Raw genomic sequence first — 12,555 nt, 5'->3', positions numbered from 1 at the left:
TATCTAAATCCTCATATCCAAGAAAAACCCTTTTCTGTAATAATTAAATTACATAGCATATACCCATCACTAATTCACTGTGCTCTCCAAAGAGTAGTGTAATCACAAGGCGCAATATAGTAATTTTACCTTGAATTTTATACGAAAATAATATTTTTAAATTATTATTCTTATATACGTTTGAATTAATTTTCTTAAAATGTTACTGCATATATTAATTTCTTTAAATATTTTAATATGTTACTACAAATTTTAGTTTTTTTTTCAAAAAATGTTACAATATATGTACCCCACTCAAATATCCCAATAATAGAGTACTCAAAAATAGAATTTAAATCTAAAGAATATATGTGAAAATCCAAAAGCCTACGTATACAGCAAAATAAAAAAAAAACTCATATGTATTTAACACATCTTTTGATTTAAATATTATTACTTACTCATCAATCTATGGTGAAAAAAGTGCACCAAACTCTTAGAAGTGATACGAGTTTGACCATAGAAAATTGATAATTCCTGCTATAAATGTTTGATGGTCAGAGTAAAACCCTTAATCAGTAATTAAGCTGAATACAAATTTCCCTATAGATTACAATTCTAGGGTACATCCATTTAAGCATATATTTAAGCACTCTAAATCCTTTTCCTTAATAATCACATACACAAGCACAGAGCAGCATTTGAGACAACATTTGATTTATATTATTATTACGAAATATGTACATTGGGATGGTTGAAGTTGCCGTTGCAGTTTAAGGACCCATCAAGACCTTCCTAAGCTCATGCGACCGACGAGGGACGCATCCTATGCTCGCTAACGAGTTGATCCACACTTGATCTGATTGAACCGGCTCATCGTCGTCGTTCCTGTGCCAGCTCCACAAGGCGTGGCTCGAGTTCACGATCCTCAGTTCGCCGTGGCCGAAACTTGCTTCGCGGAAAGCAGACCAATGTGGCTTCGGGTTCTTATATCTGTTAAGAACAAAGCAAACAGACATTGTGCAGCCAAATGAGGAAGAACAGAAGTGCGGATTCAGAGAAACAACAGAAAATTACCTTTCAGCTAATCCTTCGCGGTTCCCTCCATCCCCTATTGTTATATGTACCGCACCACAAGGGTCCAATTCGCCGTTGTAGACGCGTTCCTAAATATACAATGAATGGATATATTAGTCAAACTAGCATGCACATGGTACAACAACCGGCGAATGAGATGGAACAACAACCATGAGATGGAACAACAACCAGCGACATAACCATTTTCTCCTTTTACTGTAGTAACAATAATATAAATGTGCTCTTGAATATGAATAGACAAGGTAATATCAGAAAACATACTGAGCGTTCGTAAGCATGCACGTGGCCAGCAAGAAGAATATCTACACCAGCAGCATAAAGCAAGGGTTCCATTGTAGCCATCATACTGTCGCCTTCGCCTTGATGTGCCCAATTGCTGTTATACCACGGGGCGTGCAATAAGACTAACAGCCACGGTGTCCTTTGCCTGTCTACCTTGGCAAGATCAGCCTGCAAAACTCGAGCATGAAGTTATATGTCATACCTCATCTTTTTCTTTCAAATCAAGCTTTATCCTGAGTCTAGTAGGGAAGTAAGCCTTAATAAAAGAAAATGATTTTGCTCTACAAGATCAAAACTGAAATACAAAGCCAAGGCTGAAAAAAAAAAAAGGGGGACTAATAAACCGAAAACAGAAATATAAACAAGAACATCAGGAGAAACCAGTTTGATGCATGTTACTCTACTGACGCAAAATGTGAAAACAAAAATATGCAAGACACAATGCAACGTTATTGCTTGGTTAGCATCCAACTGAAGAAGAAGCTGATTATACCAAGTTAAATTAACTGGATTTTTACGTATATCTGCCTGCAAGATCAATTATTTTGTGCATAGCCCTTGTAAAATCAGAATTTCCACAAACGCTCCTATAAAGTGCAGTTTCTAACAATAATATGAGTATACTCGTTTACAGGATCATCCAACAACTGGAGGAAGTTCATTTTTTTTTCACTATTAAGTTTTTAACGAGCACCAGTTTCATGAGCACAAAGAGTATATATGTAATAAAAATTCAGATTTATGGGATTCCATATGCTAATTTTTCATTTGAATTTGTTCGACTATGAAAGTGCCCTATTTGGTGTTTCTGTAAATGTGATGTATATGTTTCAACATAGTTTCATTGGTTCTTCGCTCATGAAAACCCCAAAAAGCTGCTAATCCCTGCAGAACAAATTGCTAGGGTCAATATGTCATAAGAAAAAACTAAATTATTAGCATTAACCTTGAGCCAAGTATACTGATTCGAATCCTCATCATAATCAGTGTAAGAACCAAGCATGATAGCATGAACCCCAGCAACCTCAAACGAGTAATACAGATTTGACGTCGACCCACTCTCCTGATAAGGCATCTTCCACCTTGCATTATATGCTTGAAACCCACTTTCCAGTAATATTATCCTCTCCTTCTCATGGTTCCCTTCTGTTGTCATCCATGGCCTCGTGCTTGCAAGTGGCTGCACCAACTGACCAAATGAATCCCACAAGTGCTGCTGATAATCCGCATAAGAAATATCCCCAGGAAGAAGATGGACGTCATATTGGCAATTATTTATGTGGTCAAGGGTCGATTTCGTCCATTCTGTTTGTCCTAAATCGCCAACCACAGCGAAATGAATTGGAAATTGGGATGGGGGTGTCTTTAGATGGAAATCTTGGCCTTTCCCTCCACATCGATAATAGTAAGTTGTGTTGGATTCAAGGGGTCCAATTACCACATGGTGAATTTTTCCTGAGCTGTAAAATAAGTAGTTGTAGGATGTGCTCTCGCCTTCAGATATTGATGAGTAGACCCCTGGTGAAGTTCCATATTCAACAACTGATGGAGTAGACTGATCATCAGTGATCCAAGTGATTCTCATGTGTTTTTCCCCAGCCAATGAGATGTGAACCTGTAAATATAATTAGTTTCTGTTACAACTCTTCATTTGTCAAGTTTCGAAGTGACATTTGGAAAATGAGGCACTTACACTATAAAAGAATAAAAAGGGAATAATCTGAAAATAAAATGCATTCTATTTAAGACTTCCATAGTACCACTGTGAACTCTTAAACTATTATGAACAAAACTATATTTCTGTTCTATTATAGCTCATCTATGTCGTAAGGAAATGTTGTGCACTCAAACTCTGCCCAGAATAAGTGCAACGTAGGCAGCTAATACTTGCATAACAAAGCAATTTAACAAAATATTCCTATTCCATAGGGAAAAACGTTTTGAGTAATATAAGAAATTAGTGATAGTAGAAGAGATCAGAGTCTATGAAGTCGCTAACATCTACTACTAATTGATAGCTTCATCTGTACAATTTGACAAAGAAAATATCAAGTGGAGACCTTCAAAAGAATAGTGTAATTACACGAAGCATTTTTTTTTTTTTTTTCCAGATGAACGATCAAGAAAGTTAAAAATCAGAACTAAGAAGCCCAGAAAACTTAAGAGTGTGTATCCCGAAGTTTTAAGTGCCTGTCGGCATTGGCTGTGCCCACTATATCCTGCCAACAAGATATCAGCACGTTACAATCCACGTGCCAATGACAAAGCTCAACATCCTCTTTTATTGGAAATTAGCCAATAGTTATTTCAATAAAATGCAAAAGATTTAATAAATACATATAATAAGCAATTAGAATATGTTGGTGCTAAAGAAAATAAATATTTCATATCATTGTGTGTTGGAATGTAGATATATTTGTAACTGGCACACATCGGCACGGCACGGCACACATCGGCTCGTCATGGCGCGGCACGACATGCATCGTATTGTTCTGTGCCAACAAGTTCTTAGCACTAACCCATGGCACGGCATCTAAATCCTTGGTTTATCCATAGTGATTTAAAAATCAAGAAGATCATTCTAGCTCGATTTAGCAAGATGGAAGCGTTAAAGTGTACAATCTAGTCAGTGCTTTTAAAGGTTATTAAAGAAGAAATTAAAATTACAAAGCTATTAAAAAGTTGTGCATATGGTAGGTGACAAGCCATTAACAGGCCTAAGTTATTCTATTCAAGCTACTGAAATTATCAGACTCCGGGGAACTAGAAAAATAATGCCCCACCAATAAGGAGATTAAGCTTTGCACGCAAAGAAAGCTCGACCTTATTCTTTTTTCACAATAAACTAGGTAGAAATTTCATATCAAGATTAAGCAATTAAGAAGTGGTATATCATATAACCCTCTAAAAGAGTAAAAGGAGTTCATTTTTCACAGGTGCCATATCTTGGTGGAATGATAAAGAGGGTTCAAAAGGACATGGTTGCATATTTAAGTTTTGAGAGGAGCCACGCTGTGAGAAAATGCTGAAGGGTATGATTTTTTCCCCAAAAAATCATGGGATGCCACTCTGGTGGGACTTAATATTTAAAGGACTCAAAGCTATTGTTGCCTGTGGGCTTTTCCTCAAAAACGGCGAAAAAAGAAAAAATCTTTCTTTGGCATATCTTCCACTATGTTGCATCAAGGTAATGACAAAAAAAAAAAAAAAAGACACGACAAAAAGCTTGAAGTTAAGGATACGGTAGATGCTAAGACTTACATTACATATAGATTGTTTAGATTTACACACGCAAACAGATATGGATCTAGATACAATAGAGAAGTGTAAAAATAAAACTATGCACAACTTGCGTACATAGATGCACATACTGGACACTTAATTTACTTACATTCTCTTCGCCTGCACTTATCTTATTGGTTAACTGACAGTCCGAAGTGACAACCTTTGTAAAATAAACCCTCTCTGGTATCTCCAACATGCTCACAAGTCACAATTAAAACTAAATTGCCATCATATTGAATTAGGCAAGCATTTAATCAATTCTCAAAAATTACCCACGAAGTGTTGTATAATATTCGAGCCAAATCTGCAACAAACTATTTTCAGGACGGGTAAAGAGTCAAAGCGATGCAAAGGAAATTTTACAGAGCATCCTCCCACACCACCCAATCATCTAACTCCCAACCCTTTAACAATCAGTTAACTAAAGGCTATAGTAGAATGCTTGGCAATACGCAATGAGTCGCATTCGGATACCCGCAGAAAGCAGAAAAAAAACAGAAAAGCAGCAGGACGCAGTTTGTCGTGATTCGCGAATCACTTCCGGGACTGCGCATAATCTTGGCCAAAGAGGCCCAAATGGCGCAAGAGATTAGCTACCTCTTTCTCAACCCATAAGCATAGCACAATTGTAGTAACATACACTACTGAGCTACAGCATCTTCTTAGGCACTACCAAATCTATCCTTCGCATATATCAAACACCTCTACCCAAAAATCCACTCTCACACACCAAAAATCTTTCCACTATTCACCCAAAAAATCCCCAAATTTTTCTGTAGCAGTTTCTCGATGAATTTTGCACCAGTTACTACCAAATTTTCCCAATTCCACTACATACATAGCTAAAAACCTTCATCAAGAACCAACCGAATAAGAAGAGATTCGAAGCTCGAATTAGTGGAATTGCGACGAGATCATGCGAAAAGAAAAGGAGGGAACAAAAAACGAAAAGAAGATCTCACCTGTTGGGGATCGGAGGAACGCTTGGGCCTCCATGGGAAACTTAGGGTTTTGCGCGGCCTGGGTCGAACGTAGTCCTCGCCAATGGTCACCGCTATTGCGCTCGACGAAGAGAGGAAGAAGAGGAGAAGCGCAGCGCACAACGCTCGGAACTCCATTCCCAACTCCTCTTTGAGCTCTCTCCCTCCCTCCCTCCCTCTCTCTCTTTTTCTTACCCCCTCTTGATTTTTTGGTAGAGAGAAACAAGGAATGCTTTATTGGTTTTTCTTATTTATTAATAAGGACTTTTTTACAAATAACCCTCTATAATTTTGGTATTTACGAAATACCCCAAACAGAATTATCTTTGAAAAACTAATTCTCTTTTTGGCATGTAGGAGTCACGTTGAAATTTTTTCTTAAAAACAGTGAAAGATTCACTACCTACATAAAGACGTGAATCATTTACTGTCGTTCACTTATTTATCGTTTTTTTCTATATTCCACGTATAATCTTAATAATCACATAAATATTTCAACAAACCACATATGATCTTAATAATCTGAAAATTTTTACAATCCATCCATACAATCCTAATAATTTTATATGGCAAAAAAAAAATTAATTTACTAAATATAAATTTGATAGAAGAAGTTTGCAAATTATAAAACAGTAGAGGATTATTTTGTAAAAAAGTCCATTTAATAATGTGCCATGTCACTTCTCAGGGGCGGTGATATGCATTGGAACTTCTAGTTAAATCCGCATCATTTTGAAGCCACTAGATCAAATCTTAGACAACAACGTGCTGGGTATTTTAAGAAGGATTAATTACATTTTATTTTATTTCGAGGCTTTTCTTTATTTATTACAATGTATTGATTTTTTTTATAAGTGTATTTTCTTAATTTCTTCACTATTATTACTAAATTTATTATTTCAAATAGAAACCGATAGCGTTACTTAAAAAAATTTTGGTTGAAAGAGTCCATATTAAAATATAATTAAAATTTCTAAGTATTTTAAAAAATAGATAATGTAAAATAAAAAAAATTATGTTATATTAAAATATAATTGATGAGTTAGTTGGGTAATCATGATGTCAATGATATCTAACAATTTCACTCCCCGGGGTTGGGGTTGATACTCCGGTCAAACATTATATATAAAATTTAAACATTTATGTTTATTTAGGCTTAGTTTGATATTGAAGTCTATCTAATGCCATTAGATAGAATGGAGTTGAGAAAAAGTATATAGAAATATATTCTGCGTTTTTCGATGGATCGCAGAAAATATTTCGTAACCGACTAATCGCAATATACGGAACGCAATATTACGTACGAAAACAAATAGGATATTTTTTCATTGTCGTTTTCTCACCACACGTAATGCAATCTCCCTGTAATCCCAAATGAAGCCTTAGATATGCTTAACTTTTCATATTCACTTAAACTTAATTTTATTAATTGAATGTGTTGAAGATTAAAGGGGCTCCAGGGTACAAATATAACATCATTTAAAAAAATAAAGCATACAGAATAAAAAAATTACTATATAATTATACACCATTTTCCCACCTTGATTATTTTTATGTTTATAAAATTAACTAATCAACTATATTTTAAATTTTCTAATTTTATTAGTAAATTACTGGATAGATTTTCAAACAAGATGTTATGCATACGTGGATTGTTGACATAGAGAGATACATGAAATCATTCAAATAAAAGTAGTTAAAAATTAAGATACTGCAATAATATGATATGATATTGTTTTAAAAAGGTGGACAAAATTTGTATAGGATACATGTGATTGGAATGTACCTCTCTTTACTATTGAATATGAAAAATGTTAAACTGTACACTGTTAAAAAAAAAAAAAAAGTTTATAATTTTCACCACTTTATCTTAAAGTTTACGAAATCTTTTGAATAATTAATATTAAAAAATTAATCTTACATCCCTTCAAAATATTTTTTATTAAACATATATCTTTTAGTAAACCATAACCATATTTTATTACAAAATTTAAGTTTTATATCTTTTTAAATTTGATATGCATATAAAGTTTGTAAATTTAATCAAATCGTAACAAATTTGAAGTTTTCAACCTATTTGAATGTCAAATTGGCAAAAAAAAAAAAAACATAGATTGTCCAAATTCAGTTTTTTTTCTTGGATAATGTTTGCAAGTAAACTACGAAAAGGAATCGAATAATTGGGTTGCTTCAAATTAAAATTGGATGCATCTTCTCATGCAATTAGAATGTTTGCAAAATTTAATCAAATCCTAATAAATTTGAAGTATTTCCAAACTATGTGAATGCCAAATTGAAAAAAAGAAATTAAATTTTAAATTGTCCAAATACAAAGAATTCTGTAGTTTTTTTTTTTTCTTGGATATATATAGGTTGTAGTTAAAATTGAAAAAAGGAACCACATGTTTGTTTAGTGTTGCTTCAAAAAAAATATCCAGTGCATGTAATCTTTTTTTTCATGCAATTAGGAAGGTTGTATAATTTAATCAAGTCCAAAAATTTTGAATTTTTCAACCCATTTGAATGTCAAATTGGAAAAAAAAGAAGATATTCCAAAGTCAGAAAAATTCTCCATTTCCTTTTGTTTTTCAGTAACTTCAAATACCAGTATTATAGTTTCGCACTTTCTCACTTTAGTACCCTATAGTTTAAAGTGTATCAATTTAGTACTCCGTGGTTTCTTTTTTCTCTTTTTGTCAGCCCCTCCGTTAACTTTTCGTTAAATCACATACAAAAAATTTCAGATACCCGCCTATAGTTTATCAAATAATGACTTTAGTACCCTTTAGTTTTAACTTTGTCACTAATTTAACGAAAAAAATTAGTGGATGCGATAACAAAAAGAAAAAAAATAAAACCACACGGTACTAAAATGATACACTTTAAATCAAAAAATAATAAAGTGAGAAATTGTGAAATCACAGGGATGGTATTTGAATTATTTTTTTTTTTTCCTCAATAATGCTTGTAGATAACGTAACAAAAGTTATCACATATTTCTTCTTGCTCCAAATTAAAATCGGATGCATACAATCTTTCTTGTCATACGATTAGTTTTGTTATAAACTACGAGACCTAGCGGATACATGTGAGACACACCATTAATGTGTTTGTTAATAGATGGAAAGCACAAATTTATGAAAATAATTGCTTGAGCAATGAACTATTTACAAATAAATACTTGAATTTTAAAAATTTATACTGTAGTATCCAATTTTTCCTAAATTGTTAGTCAATCCTTATTGATATTACCAACAATTAATGTTAGAAATTGTTCTCATAACCCAAACGCATAAATTATAGTCTTCATATTGCGTGTGTATCTCTATATGTAGTGATCTTATTACAAGTTAATTTCCTTATTTAGAATTTGCATGGTTAGATTGGTTTGTAAATTCATAATTCGAAGAGCATTTGGGGTGTAGACAAATGTAGTGTGCGCTAAAAAAAACTTATTTCAGTCATTTCTACTTATATGTAAGATGTTATAAAAGTTATTGAATTCACTCAAAGTACTATGTATCGCGCAAATTGTTAGTTTTGAAATATGATTATTTTTTGAAAGAATCGAATAGTGGAGCTGTCGTGGCCTAGTTCCATGGTCGCTATCCGTTTTGTTGAGCACTAAGCTTGTAGCTGTTTTGACACATAAAGTAGTGCGTCTTTGGACAGCGGGAGGGTGGTTGTGACTTTTCGTTAAGTTGTTTGGCCTTTAGGCTTAGTTTCGGAGGCTTAGTTTCAGAAGTTGGTTTGCGGAACCGATATTCACTTTGCGTGACAATACAGGTTGGTGCGGTTTAGATGCATCGGTTATTAGAATACATGATAGTAGAGATTGTGGTATTTGGTTATTTTGTTTAAATTCAAGTGATACCTAGAGGATCGATGGAGTCGAGGACTTAGATACTTGTTTAGGTGGGTGTTTCAATCCAAAATCGACAAAGCTGTATCTTATTTGATTTTCTTCTATAATTCTATTATTCTACCATACACTTATTGAGTAATACATCTTATCATAAAATCTTTACTTTACATGGTGAAAAAGAAAAATATTCTAAATTATAGGGAGAAAAAGTACAAATTTTTAAACCACGAAATGACAAAATAAAAATGAGCTAAATCACAAAAAGGTAAAGTGAAATTTTTTTAACTACAGAGTGGCAAAATGACAATAATGTACAGCACATGGGGACAATTTGAATTTTACGATGAATAAATCCAATTCTCCCAATCTAGTAATCTTATTTTCTGGCCGAATCTTTGCAATCCAATTTATATAGTCTGAGTATCCTAACACGAAATTGATTGAGAGCTAAGTTAGAAAACTATCCAAAATATTTAAATTTAATATTTTATAACCTAATTAGTGTGTATTTAAACATAAATGATCTAAGTATCTAATAGGTGCAGGTAAAGATTGTATCTCCGTTTGTACGTAAATATATTTCCTTTTGAGAGAAGTTTAAAATTAACAAAAAAAAAATCCACACAAAGCACGCACGCAAGCTCATAATCCATGTAGAATGGATTTAATGTGTTATTTAATTTAACAAGGAAATAACAATTTTAAAGATAATTTGAAATAATAATAGTGAAAATTAAATTCAGATTTATAATTTGATGTAATATTTAAAAATAGAAACTTTACATTTAAATAATTAATTAAATTTGGGTTTATAACTATAATATAAATTAGATCCCAATATAAAACTTAATTTGATTAATATTTGAACTTTAATGTTGTTTTAATATTGAATTAACAATTTGGATTTTATTTTCAAAAATAGAAAAATTTTTTAAAATAATAAAAAGTTGGGTTAATAAGTACAATATAAATTAAATTCAAATTTAAAATAGATTACTCATTTAAAATTTAATTTATAGTACTATTATTATAAATATAAAGTTTAAACTCAAGCTGAATTTTAATTTCAAAGTTAGGGGGTTAGTTATTTTCCAAAAATTAGCCACTATATATACATGTAAGTGGATTTCGAACCGCTTCAAGTGGTTTCTGATGGTCGGGATTCTTAATCGATTATCAATAAATTTTGATCTAGTGTATTCGAAGTAGGGGTGTCAACGAGCCGAACATGAGCAAGTTGGGGCTGTCTCGTGTTCGGCTCGTTTAATTGGCTTGTTAAAGTATCGAGCCGAAAGCCGAACACGAGCTGGCCAACAAACAATAACTTAGATGGATTAGATTGGATATATATAAAAAATAAATTTATAAAGTTTTATCCATTAGACTTTAATCTAATGGCTGAATTTTACATGTAATGAGTCTTTGTATAATTAATGAATGTTGGCACCATCTACTTTTAAAATAATTCGAAAGTGAATACAAATTTTCCAAATAGATATTGCAATTTTAAAAGTTTGGCTTGTATTATCTATGATATTGCTTTTGAAAGGTATATATATATAAAATAAATCTCGCAGTCAACAAAAAAAAAAGAAGAAGAAGAAAAAAGAAAAGAAGAACCAACAAAAAAAAGAGGGCAATTGCCTATATACCCCTGAAAAACCAACAAAAAAAAAAGGGCAATTGCCTATATACCCCTGAAAAGTTTTCGGTTTTCTTATTTACCCCTCTTAGAAGGCTAATATTGAAAATACCCTTCTTATGTTCCAAGTCTTTCTAATATACCCCTAGAGTTAAGTTCCGTTAGTGAGCTGTCGTTATCTCTGAAAAATTATCATTTTGTCCGTTCCAATATACCCTTTTTATGTTCCAAGTCTTTCTAATATACACCTGGTGGTGGTTGTGGCTGTGCGCCGCCGCGTGCGCGCGCTTCCCGACGATGTGCACCGCGTCGCCGCCCTTGGCGGAGCCCTCGTCCTCGTCCTCATCCACGGGTGGCTCCGGCGCCACTGTGATGATGGAGCGCTCCTCGTCGTCCTCCGCCGCGCTCGTAGAATTGGGTGGCGAGGAAGTCAAGAACGAGGGTGGCGAGGGCGGCGGCCATGCCAACGAAGTCGGAGAAGGGAAAGCGACGCCAGAGGAAGCCGGGGAGGCAGGGGTCGGTGAGCGCGGCCTCGGCGTCGTGGAGCATGTGGACGAAGCCCGTGGAGAGGATGACACCCGCGGCGAAGGCCTTGGTGAGGGCGAAGAAGCTGCTCTCCGTGCTCAGAAGGCGCCGCCGCTTCCGCCCTGCCACTAGCGGGATCACCATGCCCACCATCCCCGCAGCCATCGCCGCCAGCTTCAGCCGCAGCGCCGCCGTGTCGTCGGGGCACCCCTCCTCCTCCTCCGTCGCCAGCGGGATCGCCACGCCCACTATCCACGCCACCAGGATCGCCGCCATCGCCGCCAGCTTCTGCCGCAGCGTCGCCGCGTCTTCGCGGCACCCCTCCTCCTCCTCCGTCGCCAGCGGGATCGCCACGCCCACTATCCACGCCACCAGGATCGCCGCCATCGCCGCCAGCTTCTGCCGCAGCGTCGCCGCGTCTTCGCGGCACCCCTCCTCCTCCTCCGTCGCCAGCGGGATCGCCACGCCCACTATCCACGCCACCAGGATCGCCGCCATCGCCGCCAGCTTCTGCCGCAGCGTCGCCGCGTCTTCGCGGCACCCCTCCTCCTCCTCCGCCGCGCCGCCGCAGCTCCCCGCCCATGGTCTGGGAGGCGGCGGGCGTCATCCTCGCCTGTGGTTTGGGAGGAGATGAGGCGAGGTAGAGGCGGAGGAACCGGCGAGGTGGAGGCGGAGGACCCGACGATCAAGTTGGGAGAGAAAGAGGATACCTTAAGACATTAGCATAATAAGGTAGGGGTAAAATAGGTATTTTATATAGGTTTTAACTCTAATATACATTTAACCCATGTTTAACCTGAGTTAAGCTAACAGGGGTTAACTGCAGGGGTATTTTGGAATAACGGTGGAACATATAAGAGGCATTTTAGAAAGAAAAAAAATAGCGGTAGATCGGATAT

The 12,555-nt window shown here is 35.6% G+C and overlaps 1 protein-coding gene across 1 annotated transcript; it reads right to left on the bottom strand.

Annotated features, from left to right (window-relative positions):
* On the bottom strand, positions 492-5,845 carry LOC109709221 (purple acid phosphatase 18). The gene is made up of 5 exons (XM_020231330.1): positions 5,607-5,845; positions 2,306-2,974; positions 1,339-1,527; positions 1,057-1,145; positions 492-972 (listed from the first exon to the last, which is right to left on the bottom strand). The coding sequence occupies exons 1-5, from the start codon at positions 5,760-5,762 to the stop codon at positions 753-755; spliced, it is 1,323 nt and encodes a 440-aa protein (XP_020086919.1). The 5' UTR covers positions 5,763-5,845; the 3' UTR covers positions 492-752.

This window comes from Ananas comosus, linkage group 4 (genome assembly GCF_001540865.1).
Source record: "Ananas comosus cultivar F153 linkage group 4, ASM154086v1, whole genome shotgun sequence".
Classification (NCBI taxonomy): domain Eukaryota; kingdom Viridiplantae; phylum Streptophyta; class Magnoliopsida; order Poales; family Bromeliaceae; genus Ananas; species Ananas comosus.
Note: the sequence above shows the minus strand (reverse complement) of the source record. Positions and strands in the feature narration are given on the sequence as shown.

Bases quoted from the DNA above. Each gene is read 5' to 3' on its own strand.
- LOC109709221 (XM_020231330.1), bottom strand. From the start codon at position 5,762: ATGGAGTTCCGAGCGTTGTGCGCTGCGCTTCTCCTCTTCTTCCTCTCT. The intron at 1,146-1,338 runs GTATGTTTTCTG...TTGTATATTTAG, and splicing joins TGCATGCTTACGAACGCTCA to GAACGCGTCTACAACGGCGA. The intron at 973-1,056 runs GTAATTTTCTGT...TGTTCTTAACAG, and splicing joins CGCGAAGGATTAGCTGAAAG to ATATAAGAACCCGAAGCCAC.